General features: G+C 43.4%; 1 protein-coding gene and 1 pseudogene across 6 annotated transcripts in view; both read left to right on the forward strand.

Moving 5' to 3' along the window:
* Positions 1–4,412, forward strand: part of CHRDL1 (chordin like 1) — a 114,428-nt gene extending 110,016 nt beyond the window's left edge. For all 6 annotated transcript variants that reach the window (XM_025853708.2, XM_073885745.1, XM_073885743.1 and 3 more), the window contains exon 12: positions 1,994–4,412. In XM_025853708.2, the coding sequence (XP_025709493.2) occupies positions 1,994–2,124 (131 nt within the window). In that variant the 3' untranslated portion in view covers positions 2,125–4,412. The remainder of the gene's footprint in view (positions 1–1,993) is intronic.
* A 10,350-nt stretch (positions 4,413–14,762) lies between these two features.
* Positions 14,763–15,453, forward strand: LOC112810200 (ferritin heavy chain pseudogene; annotated as a pseudogene).
* The last annotated feature ends 6,318 nt before the right edge of the window (positions 15,454–21,771 follow it).

Here is a 21,771-nt window from a genome sequence, read left to right on the forward strand (position 1 = left end):
TTCTTTTATAAAAGTTAACAGAAATGCAGTACATCTGTTTTTTAGAATGGGAGTGCCCACTGTGTGGAGTGAAAAGTGAACTCTCAGTGATAAGTAGCTGGTGGTACTCTGAATCAGGAAGCTCTTATACCATAAAACAACAGCAACAACAGCAACAAAAAACAACTCTTATACTATATTAGGTTGGTCACACAGGGAAGGAGAGGTCACCATGAGGGACACCTCTGAGGTTAAATCATCAGGATCGCTACAAAGAAGAGAAGTGAGTTTGGAATGACTCCAGCAGTAACAACTTTATAGACTTGGTGAATAGTGTTAATTTGCTAATGGGAAACTCTGGAGAATAAGCAGGTAGTGAGGGGAAAAACCCGTTTCACTTGGAACATGTTGAGGTGAAGATACTTAAAGGTCATCCAAGAAGAGTTTCTCCTATGGGCAGCAGGAAATAGGGTTGATGAAGTCACTTGTTGATTCTGAAGGAGACTGACGGACGATAAACTGAACATGAGGGAGGAGAGAATTCAAACGAGGGGTTGGGGGTCCTTACATGTGAGTAAGGAACCAAGGGGGCAGAGTCTAGGATCCGGTACCAATGATGTGACTTTTGAAATTACCAATTAATTTCAAAGAACACATTTTTGTTTCTACCGTGAGCAAGGCACTGCGCCGGGCACTGGGGGGCTTGAAAGATGGTTGAAACAAGCTCTCTGTTTCATAACAGGATTTGGGGTATATAATGGAAGTAGACAGTGTGTGCCTCCAGCTGTGTGCAGCTGAAGGAAGTGGGGACTAAGATGATCCTGCAGGGGCACCTGGGGACAAAGAAAAACAAGCCTGACCCTTTCTATCATGTGGCCATCAGATCCCGGCACCCAGCAGGGCTTCGGTAGAAGCCGGTTCCTTGCCCGACCCTTCTCTCCTTTCCCATTGAGTTGGAGAGAACAGAGAAAAGTGAACGATCCAAGGGAGACAGGAAGTGGAGACATCGAGTCCGTAAGGAAAGAGGGTCATGATCTTCTATGGCCAGGGAAAGAGAAGAGGTTGAAAATAGGTTCTGGATGAAGAGGAGCTCACTGACTTTGGACTAGGAGTTCCCCAGGTTGCAACACCACGAGAGCAGGAATGGAAAGACCAGAGAGGATACCCGGGGTGGGCAGTTTGTTACAAAGATCATTTGCCATGGCAAGGTGATAGCAGGAGAAGGAAGATCTTGCCACTTGAGGATCAGGAAACTCCGAGAAGGTATGGGTCCAGAAGAAGGATGATCTAGAGTGGTTACCAGTCAGTGCTCAGCACAGAGTGTGAACTCAAAAATGTTTGCTCAACTAGCGTGACGGAATGGGGAAGAGGCAAGTTGGTAAGGACAGGCTGGAAGTATGGGCACGTCCCTGGAGGGAGAGGAAAAAACAGGGAATGGGAGGGATAGCACAGGAGGGGATTGAGGGATGCTAAAGGGGGTGTAAAGAGCATGTGAGCATAGGAGAAAACAGAGGTGGGCAGTCGTTAGCAAAGGGTGGCATGGATAGAGAAAAGAGCAGTAAATAATCAAGTCCCCTAAACTGGTATCTGGCCCCCCAAAAGTAAGCAAAGCCTCAGTAACACACAGGTACTGCTTTATTTGACCTGGTGCCAAGTGAGCCACCTAAACAGCTCACAACCTGATAGCGGGGCATTTCACAAATGGTACATATACTGCAAAAATTCCAAGAATAATACTTAGGTTTGACTCTTGAGGCCGTTACGTATTATTCTTGGGATTCTTACAAATCCTGCGTATTGAAATGAACACTCCATGGCCCGTTTTCCATATCTGTCCCCAGAAATGTGTTTTGCGGGGCTGTTCTGAAACCACCTGAAGTTTGTATTCCGACCACCCCCCCCCCCCCCCCCCCCCCCCCCCCGGTGAGCGAGTGGGTAAGGATCGGGTAGATTGGTTACACTCCTAATTGGCTCTGTCCTCTTATATGTCTGGGCTACTCTGTTTGCTTTGTAGGCCAGTGGAAGATATTCACCGAAGGAGAAGCTCAGATCAGCCAGATGTGTTCAAGTCGTGTGTGCAGAACAGAGCTTGAAGATTTGGTCAAGGTTTTGTACCTGGAGAGGTCTGAAAAGGGCCACTGTTAGAGAAGACAGACAGTATTGGAGAGGGTAAAGCAAGAAAACTCAAGCTGCAGCTGGACTGCGGGCTGATTTTGCTTAAGTCAACAGTACCCTAAAACCCCAAACTCAAATGCAGTTCATTATTCACGCCATGCACAGCATAACTTGCTCCTTTATGTGGAGTGGTGTGTCAGTCCTTAAACACCTCCTGCAAAGGGACTAGAAGAGTCTTGAATTATTTGTGGGAGGAGGAGGGCTAGAACACCACAACACTGCTCTAGTTTCTGGGAGAATCACATTTCTTCACAGGTTAAAGAGTAAACAAAACCCTAGGGTTTCTATCTAGAAAGTTACTCCAATGAAAGGAAACAGATGAGAATTTGCTTAGTAGGAGTTGTGTAGTACGGAGAAAATATGTGTATGAAATTATACTCTTTGAATTTTAGGATGTCTTGTGTTTTTAAGAAAATATTAACTCCCCATCCTCATCCACACACACACACACGCCTGTGTGCAAGCATGCACGTGTACGTGCGCACGCACGCACGTGCGCGCACACACACACACACACACACACACACACACTAAACTGCCGCCTTCCTTCTGAGGCAAAGCCAGCATAGACTCTCCCCTCCTTTCCCTCGCCTGGCTCCCAAGTAGCTCTGAAGTTGTGGGTACCCAGGAGGATAAAGAAGGAATTGTGAGCAGAAGGTCAGTGGTGTGGTTGCTGAAGTCACCAACTATGGTGGCAGGGTGAAGAATAAGAACACCATTTCATGGCCACATTCACTTTGAAGCCATAAATAACTTTTCCCTAGTGATGCCACTTCTCTTTTCTCCCTGAGCCTGTGGGGCCCCCGTAAGGAAGTTAGAACTGAGTAAAATCTTCAGAAACTGAATCCACTGAAGACAAAATAATTGTCGAAGAAAATGGTGGATGGAAGTCAACAAGGAACCCTTATGTGTTTTCAAGTCAATAAGAGTCACCAACAAATAGCTCAATACTCACTGATTTTCTTGATAGCCAGAGTTCTGTAGTCCAAAAATTTAGGTTAAATGATTACATTCTAGAAGCTTCTTAAAAGGGCAGTTTTCCTTCTTCTCCAATTACAGGAGTTCATTTTGACTTTGCAAAGGGGCTCAGTCCCCACAAGCTTCTGAAGGTTGGCTGTTCAGTTGGGAGAATTGTTGCTCATATGGGGAAGTGGACGTTCTGATAAGGATCTTTGTTCTAAACTTTCCTACCGTTCTCATCTCATCCACCAAGCGGGGATTTACTGTCTATTCACAGCTCGATACCAGAGCAGAACTTACCGTTCTGAGGCCTGGCTTTAGACATCATCTTTGTGGCAAAACTATAAATTCTCCACAAGGATCTCAAGCCTGCCTTCTAGAGTCATCCCTTCTGAGGGGCTTGAATGAACTCTAATGAGTACTCAGAAGTATCAAGGACGCAGACATCCTGTATTTCCCACTCCATGACCATAGGAGAGAGGAACATTATTTTCCTTACAAGTCAATGACACCAATAGGGAAACATGTAAAAATCTTTATGGCGACCTGGCATAATGGAGTCTGTTCTCCTAAAAGAGATATAGGGGCGCCTCCTGGCCAGGCCTTCACCGGACAACCCTCCTACCAATGCTTCATACATACTCTCCACAGGAAAGGGAGGGAGGACATCCAGGGCCGAGAGGCCAGAGAGCATTATTGGGGACGAGGCTGCTAAGTATCTGCGGCCTCCCTCCCAGAGGTGGCAGCATTTCCATAGTGTGGAAACAAGTAACTGGATCCTCAAGCCAAGTGGTGATTTCCCCTTCTGGATGACTCACCCCAAAGCCTTCCCACCCAGGTGTTCTCTGAACGCGCAACCATAAGGGAACACCCAGAGAGCTTCCCTAGATAGACGTCTGCCCCCAGGTGCTGGGACACACCTTTCCAAAGTGCTGTGTGAAGCCGGGGCTGGGGAGCTGTGCTAGGCCAGCGGAGAAACCTTCCAGTGTTCTGTGTGGTATAGGCAGTGAGGCATGGGGAGAAGAGGCAGAGTCCGCTGTAGTTAGGAGGGGAATGGATGTGGTTCTTCTTGTGTATTTATTTGTATCATAAACACCCGGACCAACAAAGACCATAAGCACCATTTAGCAGTTATAGCCATGTTCTAGTTAACTCGTGTAAACAAGTAAGAGTAAACTTAAAGTAACAGTATTAGCCTTTTGTTCTTCTTACAGGACATGTACCTAAATAGGGTACTTATTTATGTAGTCACTGTATTTCTGGATTTTTAAGTTAATAAAACAGTTAATTTTGAAAAATCATCTGCAGGAATGCTGCGGGAGTGATTGAGTCTCTGGTCGGTGCTGACCTTGGACCAAGTAGCGGGCGATGGGTGGGCTTGGCTGTTTCACACTCAGCTCGATGCCCCCTTGCTCCCACTGTGGCAACTTCACTGAGAGTGGGGACTTTGCGGTCAGACTGCCTGTGTTTTTAATCTCAGCTCTGTATTTCCCAGCCATGTCAGTCTCCCCATCTACAAAACGGGGGTGAATATGGCGCTGTTGCCTTTTGCCTGCAATCCCACGGTGAGGCTTAATCTAGCCAGCGCACGTCAGGGGATTAGCAGACGTTCATTTGTGACCATGGAAGTTCTCGAAGGGCGTGGCCAAGACACTGAAGAGATTGAGGACAGAAGGCCACTGACTTGGGTTTCAGGAGGGCCTCAATTTCAGACTGCTGCACAGGGAACAAGGGAAGAGTTTTGTCATATATGTTAATCCAAACCAAGTTGCCTCAAACCCCTAAGAGCAATTAGATGTGTGCTACCACGGAAGCCCAGAGAGCCTAAGTGTCAGATATAATAAGGGCACCAAAGTGTGCACTGGGCTGAGTGACACAGAAGTCATTGGTGGTGACGTGTTGGGGGAGTGATGGGAGCAGAAGCCAGAAGTGAGTGGGGAGGTGAGGAATTGGAGACAAAAATTAGAGCCACTCCTTGGAGAAGCTTCATTACAGAAAGTAGAGAGATTACATGAAGGAAGTAGCTGGGAAAAGATATGGGGTCAAAGGAAAGTTTTGGGGTTTCTTTGGGTTTTTAAAGATTTGTGTATTTATTTCAGAGAGAGAGTGACAGAGTGTGCAAGCAGGAGGAGGGGCAGAGGGAGAAGGTAATTAGACTCCCCGCCGAGCATGGAGCCCGATCCGGGGCTAGATCCCACAACACTGAGATCAGGACCTGAGCCAAAACCAAAGGTCAGACGCTTAACCGACTGAGCCACCCAGGCGCCCTGGCAAAGTTTTTATTTCAAATATGGTAGATACTTGGCCATGTCTGAGTACTGAAGGGAGAGACCCTATGGAAAGGAAAAGATTGAGGGTAATGGGGAAAGAAGTGTTATCTTGGTGTGGGAGGTGCGTGAGAAGCCATTTCCCCATGCTGAGCCTTGAAACCCACAATCCTTGACCTACAACCTGGCCCGAATTTTGGCCTCTGGTCGCCTACCCCTTACTGTGCATTTCGCTGTACCTAGTTCCCCTCATCTCTGTTAGCTTGCCCCCACCCCGCCCTTACAAAACCCAGCAAACCTTCCTCTGCAACGGTGGGCTCTAAATCCCCACATTGCTCCACCTCCAGTGGGGGAACCACATAAAACTTAAGCCAGACACTCTGGCTCCCTCCGGTACTCTTCCTTTGCCCTGATCACCCGCATCCTGGCAATATGGTCTCCTAGGAGTGGCCCATGTTTATTGGTGTTTGCCCTTCTCGCCTCCTGCAGGATTTTTCCTCTCTGTAGTCTCCACACCAGGGTGATTCCGAGGAAGTCCCAGAGGTCATTTCATGTGGGCGCCACCCACTGCTTCCCTCACCACATGTCTTCTGACACTCCTCACCACTACCCGCTGGGATATGGCTGGTGGGGGCTCCTTCTGCAGGCCTGGAGGCGCCAGCATGGTGGTGGTGGCTGCTCCGGAATCCCCAGTGGCACCTTATCCTGTGCGCAAGTGGAGAGAATGCTCCCCTCCCTCCCCACCTGTGATGTTATATGTTGCCACCTTCCGTGAAACCAGTTTAACACATAGGCAGGGGGTCTTCTTGTGCCTCAGAGTCTCTTGGACTTTTGCACCGAAATGAATCCTTCAGGTTCCATTTCCAGCCCTTTCGTTGCCAGGACGCAGAGGCTGTGCTGAGTATAAGCCTCTAAGACAGACATGAGACTGTCCTCCTAATCCCTCTTCCTTATGGTTCCTGTGTACGGCCTCTGTTCCCCACTGAACCCCTCATGCAGACTGACTTCAGAGGGCCCACCCCACCGGTCAGCCAGACAAGCTCAGACACCTCTGAAACCTCTCCATGGGAGACAGGAGTCCTTAAATGCAGAGCTCCAGCGACAGCACACAGTCTCGCAAATAGTTCATACACATTGACAACATTGTGCCTTTCTATATACTCTTCCCACCACTAGAATGTTCTTCCCTCTCCTTTGCCCAGCAGACTCCTACTCATCCTTCAAGACCAGTCGAAATGTCACCTCCTCTGCGGAGCCTTACCTGCTCCCTTCCTAGTTTGCTACCATTTATCCTTTCTCCCTATGTACTGTATCCTCCCGCCATGCCAACTCCATTCTTCTGGAACTTAGTACCTAGTATGAAGTCCTTAGTACTAAGAAGTACTAACAAGAACTAGTACTTAGAAGTCCTTAGTACTTCTGTTCCTTTGCGCCTAGCTCCCTCTGCCTGGACTATTCATCCCCTGATGTGTCCATTTAATGAACACCTACTCATCTTTTAAAAACTCACACTGCTCATCTCAGACCTGGTCCACCTCTTTCAGGCACAGTTAGTTGTGCCCTCCCCCATGCTCTTACGAAATAACAACCAAAGCACTTAGCTCATGCCGGTCTCTGGAGTACGATCTGTTGACACGCGTGTTTTCTTAGTTAATCCTCAACCACCGCCCTGTGCGGTAGGTCCTATTATTGGCGCTATTTTAGAGATGAGGACATTAAGAGCACTCACCTTTTCCATGCCATTACAGTGGACCCTTTAATAACTCGGGGATTACAGGTGCCAGCCCCCCCGCCACAGTCAAAAATTTGCATATAACTTTCGACTCCCCCAAAACTTGACTACTAAGAGCTTCCTGTTGACCAGAAGCCTTACCGATAACATCAAGAGTTGATTAACACATAGTATGGATGTTATATGTAAGATATACTGGATTCTTACAAGACAGTAAGCTAGAGAAAAGGAAATGGTATTAAGAAAGGCATAAGGAAGAGAAAATACATTTGCAGTACCGTACGATGCAAAATTTGCATGTTGAAGTGGACCTGCACAGTTCAAACCCATGTTGTTCAGGAGTCAACTGCGTGCATAAAAATGACATATTTGCTCAGCCCCAGTCTCCCTGATTAGACTGGAGAGCTCTGAGAGGGCAGAGACCCGGTGCCCAGCACCTTTAGGCATTCAATAAATATTTGCCAAGTGCATGGTCAATCTAGTGAGATTCTTTCTCCGGTTGAGAAAGAAAGCAGGCCAGAGATTACTTAAATATCCAATCCTTCAGAACATCTCTGTCACCCCGTCTAAGAAAACCGAATAAAATCTTGGTTAACAAATACAAACGAAAAAGTGCTTGTTTGCCGTGCAAAATGATTTGCCACAAGGCTTCTTTTAAAGTAGCTCACAGATAACAGATTTACACATAGATTTTTTCTTTTTTTGTGTGTGTGCTTAGAGCAAAATGTGCACATTTGTGGCATAGGTCTCACAGCTGTGAAGGATTCTTGCTAAGGCTTCAATATTGTGCATGACAAGTAGTATCTATATTTCTACATAGACTCTCTATATTGCAGTATAATATTTGGAATAGCCGTAGTGCATGTTACAATACTTATATCTCTATCCGTGTGTGTGTGTGTGTGTGTGTGTGTGTGTGTGTGTGTGTGTGTGAATAATTAGATTCCAACATGGTGTGTATGGAGCTTTTGCAAAATGGACCATACAAGAAACCCAAGGCCTGGTTTCAAGTTACCATACACAAGAGTTCTGCGCTGCCTCCCAAGTTTAAGCAGTCCCCAATCTGGGAGTGAAGTGTTGGCCCACAAATTAGAATCCAGCATTTTCTTATAGAAACATCATTTTATTTGACGCTTGGATTCCCGGGCCAGCCCACACAAGCCTCTTGAACCCTGAACATAACCAAGTTATATATATAGTACTAATTAGTACCTGCTTAAGCTCAGTCCTGGGGGCAAGGGTGGGTGGTGAGGAGTGAGCAGGGAGTTTCACCTTTCTGGGTGCGGCGGCGGAGAGGTGGGTGAGGAGCCGGCTGGAGGCAAAATGTCAAAGACAGAGTTTGTCCTGACAGCCTGTTTCATCGCGCGCGCTCTCTCCAGTCTGGCGCTGTCATCTCGCCCTTCACCTCCGGCTATCGCAGACCCAGGCCTGCCTGGCCCCGCGGAGGGGACCGCGGGCTCCACCATTAAGGACCTCCCTCGGACAACAATTAGAACCTGAATCCCTTCGGGGCGGTTGTCTGGGCATTAGAGAGGAAGCACATTGAGTCAAGTGAGTGAGAGATGTTTAACTCTCAGATACTTTTTCACTTTTAAAGACTTTATTACTCTTCATTACCCTCAAAATGAATTCCCCAATTAAAAAATTATAGGCAGAGGGCTGGAGTGAGTGAAAACCTTCTGACAATGGAGACAGTAGGAGGGAGGGGTGTGTGTGTGTGTGTGTGTGTGTGTGTGTGTGTGTGTGTTGGGGGTGAGGGGTGAGGTTTGCTCTCTGGTGGAGGGATGGGGGGGAAGTAGAGAGCATCAAGTAAGCAAGCCATACTCAGGTTTCTGCCTGAGTCTCTGCAGTCCCCACCCACCGCCACCTCTTGGAAACAGCACTATGCCATTCCTCCTGCTTTCCAGCTTTCTCTTTTCACTTTATTATTATTATTATTATTATTATTATTATTATTATTATTATTATTTTCAGGGGTAAGAATCAGTGACTCATCAGTTGCATATAACCACCTAGTGCTCATTCCATCAAGTGCCCTCCTTCATGCCTGTCACCCAGTTACCCGCTCCCCCACCTGCCCCCTCCAGCGACCCTCAGTTTGTTTCCTGGAGTTAAGAGTCTCTTATGGTTTGCCTACCTCTCTGTTTTCATCTCCTTTTACTTCTCAACCTGCTACATGTCTAAAATGCCCAGGTTTGAGTTTGCTTATGGTGGGAAGTAGCAGCTTCCATGGGGGGTGGTGCTCTACAAACATTGTTGACATGCAGGCTGTGCATTAGCCCTCACAGGGCTGTGGCCATATGCTAGCCCAAAGAGGGGGCACTTAGAAGTGAATTCTGAAATTCAGCAATGTATCCGAGGAGAGAGATTGCTTCACCAGAAGGGAGTCTGGGTAAAAGAAAACACTGCAGAAGGGCTCAAGTCAGTTTTCAGTCTTGCAGTCAAGATGTTCACCTCTGTTCAGAGAATCACCACAGTTAATAATAGAATCACATAGGAAGTTTGGAGTCAAACATAGCGAGGAGTCCGCTCCTGTCGGGGAAACAAGAGAAGACAGGGAATTAACATATGCAAACAATTCACACTTCTTTCCCTTTCTCCCTGTTTCCTACATCTCTTAAAAAAAAAAAAAAGATGTGTTTATTTATTTTAGAGAGAGGGGGTGGGCTAGAGGAAGAGAATCTCTCAGGCAGACTTCCCACTAAGCACGGAGCCCGACACGGGCCTCGATCTCACAACCCATGAGATCATGACCTGAGCCGAAATCAAGAGTCGGACTCTTAACTGACTGAGCCACCCAGGTGCCCCTCTACATCTCTTAATCCCTGATTCCCTACCTGTAAAATGGGATAAGAATAGTCCCCGCTTCAAAGGGTTGCTGTGGGACTTAAGTGAGATAATGTACTGTGTTCGTGAGAGTGACAGGCACATAGCAAGTGCACAGTAAATTCCATTTTTTCAAAAAATTCAGTGAGCCATTTATCCCTGAACTCCAGTCGTTCAAAGAAAAGGGAAAGCAGCCAAAGCTTGGCTTATTTCAGGCAGAAAGTAGAACCTGAGCCTGGTTTTGAAGGAAGGACCAACATGGGGTACCTAAAAAGAAGAAGCCTTCTAGGGGTTCTGGTATAGAAAAGGAGAGGGCGTGTCCCCACAGGACTTCCGCCAGGCTTTAGTAAGAGCAAGAATCTGATTTTAGTGCCAAGGAGAGGAGGAAGAAATCTACCCACTGGAATATGGGAGTCGAGGCCACTGCTGTTCGTTTTAAAATGTCACCACATGACTACAAGGTAGGAAAACCTGACTGACCCCCCCTTTTTTTTTTGTTCTGAGGAAATGACCTGGGGGTGGTGGTTGACCATAATTCCAATAAAAGCCCACGGTGTGACATGTGACATGGCTCTTTCCAATGTTCATTTACTCACAGGCTGTAGTCATAGAAACACTTCTGTGTCTTCACTCAGGTCTGGCACCCCCAGGGAGGGCCACGTACTAGACTTGGTTCTGGGGTTCCGGCGGTGGACAAGATAGAGCTGATATTTGCTTGCAAAGAGCTCACTGTCTACCAGGGGATAATCCTAAGGGTGGTAAGAAAGGGCAAGACCAAGGGGGCGATGAGAGTGTAGGTCATAAAGACTTGTCCTTATCATGGAAGGACAAGGAAGATTTCCCCGAGGAAATGACGTTGAAGGGGAGGCTTGAAGGAGGCTGAGAGTTGGGGTTCCACACCATATTTTGTTTGCAAACAGGGCGTCCCTGCTTCGAAAGAGTTCAAACAAGCATTGGACTGAAGCACAGATTCTGCACGTGACTCCCATTACCACGCAGGTGCTCCTGGCGGGGAGAGCTGGGTACCCACTGTACGTCCTCCCCTATAAAGAAATCCCACCCATGAAAGTAGAGAGCAGAGTCCTAAGCGGATGGAACACAAGACGGAAATTTCGATGGAGGAAAGCGGTATGAATCTGAAGTCTTGCCTGAAAGCTCAGCCTGAGGTGTGACCCTCCGGAGGGAATGAGGGACCCCCAGAGGTGCTGCTGCTGTGGAGGCAGTGGGGTACCCAGGGGATTGGTGTTTGAGCACTGCCGCTGTTCAGAATTACTGGAACACGGTGATAATAAAGGTCTGACTAATTTTTAGTCAGTTCTACGGTTTTACGTGCCCTAGGAACACCGTACCTGCTCCCCTGACTGCAGCCTGGGAACTGCTCTGGCCCTCCACCTGAGTCCCCTCCTCCTTCCAGCCGCCTGTGCCATTAGGTGGCCCTCAGAAAGAGGTTGGAGAGAGGCAGACAACGAAGTTGTTAGCCCAGGTCTCGAGAGCCTTTCCCCCTGCAATTCTAAGAAAAATCCCTCTAAGAAAATTAGCTCTCTCTTGGGATATGGCCTCTTCTCAAGCAACCGAAGTCGTTGTGCCCTGACCTTATTAGTGCCAAGGAAAGTAGCCACTTAGGGCCCTGAGGTCATGTCAGGTAGAGAGGAGAATTGAGGCAATAGGCTGGTTTTCAGACAACCCAAAATCCCCTTCTGCAGGGACTGGCCAATTGTTTCCTCAAATGTCTCTTTTGCTTTGGCTAGTGGAGACCCAGCCTGAGTGTGATTACTCTCCTGGATCTGAAACAAAGACACAATCACATGGGGTGGGATTGGAAAGGACCAGATATTAACCCCAAGCCACAGGCAGGGGGATGCCTGGAGCAACAACAGGCTCAAGAAGGCTCTGATGCAATGCAATGGGGAAGGGGGAGGGCGTTTGGTTGAAAGGAAAAGGTCAGTGTGTATTTGAAGTCAGAACTGTGGCTGATGGGACGCCCTAAAGTTTTGGAAACTGAGGACAAGCTCCAAGAATATTGAGACATCCTGGCAACTTTGGAGAGGGAACCCCTCCAGAAAAACACAAGACAATTCAAGCTGATTGAATGGCTTTGGATAGAAAGTGGGACTCCGGGTTGGATGGGATGGGGAAGGTTTGCAAGCAAGTATCCGGGGAGGAGTTTCTGGGAAGGAACAAAGGGAAGGGAGAAGCTCCAAAGAAAGGGAACTCTAAAAGTCATCTGCTAACTTTGGGGGTAGATATCACTGTCTCCTTGCCCTCCCAACAGACGAAGAAGCGGGTAGATATGGTCTGGATCGCACATTTGGCAGCCCCCTCCTTCATTTTAGACCCCACCCCTAGTGCTCAGCACCCTTCTTTTTTCCCCCTCGAGTGTCTTCCAACACGCGAGAACATTTAGGGTTTGGCTCTTTGGAGTGGTACCAGCCAAACATTAATCCATCAGACTCTGACTACTGTCATCAATACAAAAAGCATTGATTTCCCCAAGCACGCGGGGCACTCCAAATGCTGAACTTCTTAGCCCCCTAGACCTGCTTGGGGCCATTTCTGATTCCCACTCTGCTTTTAGGATGAAATTGTTTCATGGGCTACCCAGAAGCAATCCAGTGAATTACGACCATTGTGTTAATGACTGCTGATCGGTTGACTCCCTACCGAGTGAAAATTTGATACCCTATGAAGAGTATTTAACTCAGTGGTTCCCTCCACTTTTTTGAGTCCACATGACTTCTTTGGTCCATCAAAACTTCCTCTGATTATCCCATGAGAGTAGCTGTACTTTTTTTATCTGCTGATTAAGAAAATATATAATGAAAAAAAAGTTACTAGGAATTTAGCCACACGGTTAGAAAGGCTTTGTGCTTTATCCATCCTATCAGCCGTGTGTGTGTTTTAGAAGTAGTAGTGAAGATATGTGTAAGACAGAGTGCCTCATTCATAATAAGTTGCTGGTTAACCTGGTTGTGACCTCAGATGAGGCACCGCTGTTTTATCCAGAAGAAATGACTGAAACAGAAACTTTAATCTCTTTGCAAGTTTCATACTGAAGATACTTTTGTGCCCGCAGGGTAGGGAGGAGCCTCTCCCGCGTACCTCCCACATGTATTTTCTGTAGGAGGTCTGGGCAGGGCTAGTTAATAGCTGACAAAAGAAAAATGAAAAAATGCTCATGTTTCAGGGAGCCACCCTAAATGCTCCTTTGAATGACTTCCACAAAGACCAAGGCTGGAGGAACCTGGTGGAACATTTAGGGTTTGACTTGTTGCAGCAGAGATGGCCAAACAATAGGCCATTAATCAAAATTTGACCAATGTCACAAATACAAAAGAATCAATTTCCCCAACCAGGGCTAACAGAGAAGAGCTGCACAACTCTGAATATCCGAAAAACCACTTAATCATACACTTTAAAAGATGAATTTTATGGTATGTAAATTACATCTCAATAAAGGTGTTATTAAAAAAAAACTCGGGGCGCCTGGGTGGCTCAGTCATTAAGCGTCTGTTTCGGCTCAGGTTGTGATCCCGGGGTCCTGGGATCGAGCCCCGTGTCGGGCTCCCTGCTCTGTGGGAAGCCTGCTTCTCCCTCTCCCACTCCCCCTGCTTGTGTTCCCTCTCTCGCTGTGTCTCTCTCTGTCAAATAAATAAATAAAATCTTTAAAAAAATTTTTTAAAAATTAAAAAAATTTTAAAAAATTAAAAAAAAACTCAACCCCAAGTGTCATCAGGAGTATTGAGGTCAACACGGTTGCCATATTAAGCTCTCCATAACTGAGTCCCCGATACCTCTAATATCCAGGGACTGTAAATTTAGCCTGTCCTCAGCTCCACAGAAGGCTGATTCCTACTGATATCATCTATTCAATTTCGTATATTCCCAGGAGATGATTAAAAACATCAGGTAACCTGCTCATGCTCTCTCTGTGTATCTCTGCGTCTCAAGTGAATGAATAAAATATTTTAAAAAATGCAAAAAAAAAAAACCAAAAACATCAGGTAGTAGGGGGTGCCTGGGTGGCTGAGTGGGTTAAGCATCCGACTCTTGGTTTTGGCTCAGGTCATGACCTCAGGGTCGTGAGATCGAGCCCTGCATCAGGCTCTGCCCTCAGCCCAGCATCTGCTTGTCTCTCTCCCTCCCACTCTGACCCTCCCCTTGCTCTCACTCTTGAAGAAAGAAAGAAAGAAAGAAAAAGAAAGAAAGAAAGAAAGAAAGAAAGAAAGAAAGAAAGAAAGAAAGAAAGAAAGAAAGAAAGAAAAAAGAAAAGAAAAGAAAGAAAGTTAAAAACATCAGGTAGTGGAATGGAATGCAGTGGTTAAAACACCAGCACTGAAATCAGACAACCTGGGTCCCTGACCTTGCTGTATAACTTTGGGTAAGTCATTTCATCTCTCTGAGCTTCACCTTACTCACCTTACTGTTTTATCTTATGCCTTGTTCCTGTCCCCTAGCATTGCTTTGAGAAATAAATGAGTTAATGAACACAAAATGTTTAGCATAATAGCTAGCTAATGCCAACTGACCTAAGTCACTTGGTAATGTACATCTATGATTTGGTATATAGTGATGGCTGGCAAAGAAATCTGAGGTGGTGAGCTCTAGCTACTCCTCTGTGTTCTCACTACAAGATTACAATAAAGACAGTCTCCGCCGAGAGTCGCCGCGGTTTCCTGCTTCAACAGTGCTTGGACGGAACCCGGCGCTCGTCCCCTACCCGGGCCGGCCGTTCGGAGCCAGGCCTCTGCCATCTCTTCGCCGCGCCCTTGGACCGCTCCAAGGCCCCCGCCGCTGCTTGCTGCCGCCTTTTCTCAGCCGCCGCCATGACGACCGCGGCCCCCTCGTACGGGCGCCAGAACTACCACCAGGACTTGGAGGCCGCCATCAGCCGCCAGATCAACCTGGAGCTCTACGCCTCCTACGTCTGCCTGTCCATGTCTTACTACTTTGACCGCGATGATGTGGCTTTGAAGATCTTCGCCAAATATTTTCTTCACCAATCTCATGAGGAGAGGGAACATGCTGAGAAACTGATGAAGCTGCAGAACCAACGAGGTGGCCGAATCTTCCTTCAGGATATCAAGAAACCAGACCGTGATGATTGGGAGAATGGGCTGAATGCAATGGAGTGTGCATTACATTTGGGGAAAAGAGCGTGAATCAGTCACTACTGGAACTGCACAAACTGGCCACTGATAAAAGTGACCCCCATTTGTGTGACTTCACTGAGACTCATTACCTGAACGAGCAGGTGAAATCCATCAAAGAATTGGGTGACCACGTAACCAACCTGCGCAAGATGGGGGCTCCCGAATCTGGCATGGCAGAGTAACTCTTTGACAAGCACACCTTGGAAAACAGTGATAGTGAAGGCTAAGCCTTAGGCTGTCTTCCCATAGCCACAAGGGTGACTTCCCTGGTCACCAAGGCAGTGCATGCATGTTGGGGTTACCTTTACCTTTTCTATAAGTTGTACCAAAACATCTACTTAACTTTTCATTCGTACCATTCTTCAAATAAAGTAATTTGGTACCCCCCCCAAAAAAAAGATTACAATAAAAACAAAGGCTTATATAAAATTCTGCCTTGGGGCACCTGGGTGGTTCAGTCGTTAAGCGTCTGCCTTCAGCTCAGGTCGTGATCCCGGAGTCCTGGGATTGAGCCCCGCATTGGGCTCCCTGCTTAGTGGAGAGCCTGCTTCTCCCCCTGCCCCTCCCCCTGCCCATGCTCTCTCGCTCTCAAATGAATAAATAAAATATTTTTTCTTTTTTTTAAATTTTATTTTATTATGCTATGTTAATCACCATACATCATTAGTTTTTGATGTAGTGATCCATGATTCATTGTTTGCGTATAACACCCAGTGCTCCATGCAGTACGTGCCCTCTTTAATACCCATCACCAGGAATTTAAAAATAATAAAACAAAATAGAATTCTGCCTCATACAGACATTATTCATTAGCAAAGTAAGTATAGCTTATCATAAAACCTCTTCTATAAGCTTGATTAAAACAACTCTGTTGTTTTAAGTGCTCTGAGCACATCCTTATGGAAGATACAGTACATAGTTTTCTCATTAGCTTCATACAGTCAGAAATCCTCCTAAACTAACGGCAGAGCACAGGATCCTTTGGGGATCAAGTCACTAGTGTTATTCTATGGAGTATAGGGTAAAACCCTTGGAGTATTCTTATACCCTGTTTATGTGAAGATACGAGGTGTCTTCTATTGTAACTAATCCATATATATTGAATACATTTTATTTTATTTTATTTTATTTTATTTTATTTTATTTTATTTTATTTATTTAAGGGAGAGAGACAGAGCACAAGCAGAGAGAGGGGCAGAGGCAGAGGGAGAAGCAGACTGCCTGCTGAGCAGGGAGCCTGACGCAGGGCTAGGTTCCAGGACTCTTGAGGTCATGACCTGAGCTGTAGGCAGCCACTCAACCAACTGAGCCACCCAGGTGCCCCTGAATACTTTTTATTTTAGAGAGAGAGAGAGACCGTGCAAGTCTCTCCTATGTTGAATACTTTTAATTTTACAACTAAAATCCCGTTTCTAGCATTAATCATAACAGTATGGCATTAGTTTCACCAATAAAAAAGATTTGATGTACAACCCGCTAGTTAGCAAAATGTCAGTTCTTGAGTAAGAGAGGAATGGCAAAAAGACTTGTGGTAGCCACCTCTGTAGTGTAATCCTCTCTAATAAATTCCTTCTGGCACTAACTGTATACTCAATTCTTTAATGAATATAGGACTATTTAAGGTCCATTTTATCTAAGTTGCCAAATTAAAGGCATAGAGTCTTTTACGGTATTCCTTTATTTTCTTTTTCATGCCTCTAGGTCCTGTGGTGAGATTCCCTTGTTCATGACTGATACTGGTCATTTGTGTCTTCCCTCTTTCTGTGTTGGTCAATCTGGCCAGAGCTTTGTCAATTTTATTGATCTTGTCAATGAACCAGCTTTGGTTTAATTGATTTTCTCATGCTTTTCTGTTAATTTCATTGATTTCTGGGCTCTTTTTTTTATCATTTCTTTCTTATGCTTCCTTTGGGTTTAATATGATCTTCTTTTCCTAGTTTCATAACATGGAAGTTGGGATTACTGATTTTAGATCTTATACCTATTTCTAGGATAAGCATTAACTGCTATGAATTTCCCTCTAAGTGATGCTTCAATGGCATCCCACAGCTATGACATGTTATATCTCTATTTTCATTCACTCAGTTCAGAATATTTTTTAAAATTTCCCTTGAGAGTTCCTTTTTCACCCATCAATTGTATAGAAGTATTTTCTGTCATTTCTGACTATTTGGAGATTTTCTAGGTATCTTTCTTATTGAATTTTAGTTTGATTCTGTTGGGATCATTGCATTATTTCTATTCTGTTAAATTTCTCAAGGTTTGTTTTGCGCTCCATAATATGCTCTCTCTTGGTGTATGTTCCATATTCACCTGAAAAGGATGCATTCCCCTGTTGTTGGGTGAAGTGTTCTATAAATGGAAATTAGATCAAATTGTTGATAGTGTATTCTGGTCTTTTGTGCCCTTACTGATTTTCTGTATAATTGTTCTACTGGTTGTTGGGTGAAGAGTGTTGAAGTGTTCAACAGTAACTGTGGATTTGTCTATTTCTCCTTATTTTTATCAGTTTTTGCTCAAATATTTGAAGCTCTTTTGCTAGATACATACACATTTTATTTTTTCTAATTTTAAAAATTTTTTAAGGATTTATTTTTTTAATTTAAAGTCAATTAACCAACATATAGTACATCATTAGTTTTTTATGTAGTGGTCAATGATTCATTAGTTGCATATGACACCCAGTGCTCATCACATCACGTGCCCTCTTTAATGCCCATCACCCAGTTACCCCATCCCCCACCCACCTCCCTTTCCTGGATCTTAAAATGTTATATGTTCAGGGAGAATTGTCACCTTCATAGTTATGGAATGTCTTTCAGCATCTCCGATAATATGCTTTATCTGATATTAATAACACTATTCCAGCTTTCTTTTTAGTGTTTTCATGGTATATCATATTCCATGCTTTTACTTTTTAAACTATGTATTCTTTATACTTAAAGTGGGTTTCATATAGATGGTATTACATTGATGTGTAAGTCACACTTCTCCAGAGAAACAAAACCAGTAGGATTTAAGGATATGTCTGTGTGTGTGTTATATGTGTGTCTGTATATATATATATATATATATATATATAATGATTTATATTGTATAATAAATATAATATTTATTATGAGGAATTGGCTCATGCAATTATAGAGGCTGAGAAGTCCCACAATCTACCATTTGCAAGCTGGACACTGACTAAAGCTGATGGTCTAATTCAGTCAGAGTCCAAAGGCTTAAGAACCAAAGCAGCCAATGGTGTAAAACCTGGTTTGAGGATCAGAGAAGATGATATAAAATGTCTCAGTTCTTTCCTCTATAATCAGGAACAAGACAAGGATGTCCACTCTCACCACTTTTATTCAACATAGTACTGGATGGCCTAGCCATAGCAATCAGACAATAAAATGAAATAAGAGGCATCCAAATTGGTAAGGAAGAAGTTGATACAGAGTTGATGCAGAGGACATGATTCTATATATAGAAAACCATAAAGACTCCACAAAAAAATTATATAAGAAGTAATAATTAAGTAAAGTTGCAGGATACAAAATTAGTACATAGAAATCAGTTGCAATTCTATACACTAATATTGAAGTAGCAGAAAGAGAAATTAAGAAAACAATTTCATTTATAATTGCACCAAGATGAATAAAATACTTAGGAATTAATTTAACCAAGGAGGTGAAAGACCTACGCTCTGAAAACTATAAAACACTGATGAAAGAAACTGAAGACAACACAAACAAATGGAAAGACATTCCGTGCTCATGGATTGAAAGAATTAATATTTAAAATGTCCATAGTATCCAAAGCAATGTACAGATTTAATGCAATCCCTATCAAAATAGATCAAAATAGCAATAACATTTTTCACAGAACTAGAACAAATCATCCTAAAATTTGTATAGAAACACAAAAGACCCTGAGTAGCCAAAGGAATCTTGAGAAAGAAGACCGATGCTGGAGGTATCACAATCATAGTTTGCAACACATCCTATAAATCTGTAGTAATTCAAATGGTGTGGTCCTGGCACAAAAATGGACACAAACATCAATGAAACAGAATAGCGAGCCCAAAAATAAACCCACACTTATATGGTCAATTAATCTGCAACAAAGGCAGCAAAAATATACGATGGGGAAAAGATCATCTCTTCAACAAATGATACTGGGAAAACTGGAAGGCTACATGAAAAAAAATTTCTTACACTATACACAAAAATAAACTCAAAATACATTAAAGACCCAAACGTGAGATATGAAACCATAAAACTCCTAGAAGAAAATATAAGCAGTAACTTCTTTGACATCAGCCAGAGAAACATTTTTTCTAGATATGTCTCCTCAAGCAAGGGAAACAAAAGCAAAAATAAACCATTGGGACTATATCAAAACACAAACTTTTGCACAGTGAAAGAAACCATCAGGAAAACAAAAAGGCAACCTACTGAATGGGAGAAGATATTTGGAATGATAAGGGGTTAATATCCAAAATATATAAAGAACTTATATAACTCAACACCAAAAACACCACATAATCCAATTAAAAATGTGCAGAGGACCTGAATAGACTTTTTTTTTTTCAAAAGAGACATACAGATAGCCCACAGACACATGAAAATATGCTCAACAATACTAATCATCAGGAAAATGCAAATCAAAACCACAATGAGATATCACCTTATACCTGTCAGAATGGCTAAAATAAAAAAGATACAACTAACAAGTGTTGGCAAGGATGTGGCAAAAAAGGAACCCTCGTGCAATGTTGATAGGAATGTAAATTTGGTGCAGCTACTGTGGAAAACAGCCCGATAGAGGTTCCTCAAAAAATTAAAAATGGAAATACCATATGATCCAGTAATTCCACTGCTGGGTATTTACCAAAAGAAAACAAATACACTAATTCCAAAAGACATATGCATTCATATGTTTATTGCAACATTATTTACAATAGCCAAGATATGGAAGCAACCCAAGTGTCCATCAATAGATGAATGTATAAAGAAGTTGTGCTGCAGTGCGCACACACACACACACACACACACACACACACACACACACACACTGGAATATTACTCAGCCATGTAAAAGGATGAAATCTTGTCATTTGCAACAACATGGATGGACCTAGAGGGTATTATGCTAAGTGAAATAAATCAGACAGAGAAAGACAAATACCATATGATTTCACTTATATGTGGAATCTAAACAAAACAAATGAATAAACAAAAAGCAGAAACATACCCATAATTACAGAGAACAAACTGATGGCTGCCAGAGGGGAGGGAAGTGGGGGACAGATAAAATGGATGAAGGGGAGTGGGAGATGCACGCTTCCAGTTATGGAATGAGTAAGTCACAGGGATAAAAGATACAGCATAAGGAATACAGTCAATGGTATTGTAACAGTGTTTTATGGTGAAAGAGTTTATCTATACTTGTGGTGAGCATTGCATAACATACAGAGTTGTTGAGTCACTGTATTGTATACCAGAAACTAATGTATTCTTGAGTGTCAGCTATAATTCAATAGAAAAATAAATAAATAAAATAAAATGTCCCAACTCAAGCATTAAGGCAGAAAAAAGAAAAAAGGAAAATTCCTCCTTCTTCCACTTTTTGTTCTATTCAGGCCCTCCTTATCAGATTGGATGACGCCCACCCACATTGGGGAGGACAATTTCCTTTACTGAGTCTACTGATTCAAATACTAATCTCAAGTGGAAACACCCTCACAGACACATCCAGAAATAATGTTTAATCTGGGCACCCTATGCCCAATCAAGTAGACACATAAGATTAACCATCACAGTTGAGCTTTGTGTTTTTATGTAATCTATCAGTCTCTGTCTTTTGGGCCATTTACATTTAATTTAATAATTAGTATGCATGGATTTAAGTCTGCAATTTTATTATCTTTTTATGTTTGTTTCCCATTCTTTACTGCTCCTGCTTTCTTTTGTATCATTTGAGTATTTTTAGTGTTACATTTTAACTTACCTATTGAATTTTAAGTAGATCTCTATTTAATTTTAGTGGTTGCTCTGGGGATTAAAATATACATCCTTGATTTTTCACAGCTATAAGGTTATAATTAATATTTTATCATTTTCAGTAGAATGTAGAAACCTTACTGCCATATGAGTTGAGCCCTATGCACTCCCTGCTGTATGTTGTAGTCATTATTATATATATTACATTTACATACATTGGAGTCTCCATCAAATAGTGTTATAATTTTTGCTTTCCACCATCATAACAGATTATTTTTTAAACTTAAGAAGGAATAGTCTATTATATTTACATAGAAATTTATCATTTTTCTTGATCATCCTTCATTCCTGAAGATCCCAGTTTCCATCTGGTATCATTTCTTATTTACCTCAAGATTTTACATTTGGTTTTCAGCAATACTATGATGTTCCCATGCACAGGTTTATTTGTATTTATCCTACTTAAAGTTCACTGAACTACTCGAATTTTTCAACAAATTTTGGACATGTTTAGCCATTATATATTCAAATTTTTTGCCCCATTCTCTTCTCTTTTTCTAGGATTCCAATGACATTTATGTCAGAACTGTAGGTGTCATTCTATAAGTCTCTAAAACTTTATAGAGTTTTTTTCCAATATTATTTCTCTCTTTGCTTCAGATTAGAGAAATCTATTCTATCTTCAAGTTTAC

The sequence above is a fragment of the Callorhinus ursinus genome, unplaced genomic scaffold (genome assembly GCF_003265705.2).
Source record: "Callorhinus ursinus isolate GAN/ISIS: 27379988/994484 unplaced genomic scaffold, GSC_fseal_2.0 scaffold65, whole genome shotgun sequence".
Taxonomy (NCBI): Eukaryota; Metazoa; Chordata; class Mammalia; order Carnivora; family Otariidae; genus Callorhinus; species Callorhinus ursinus.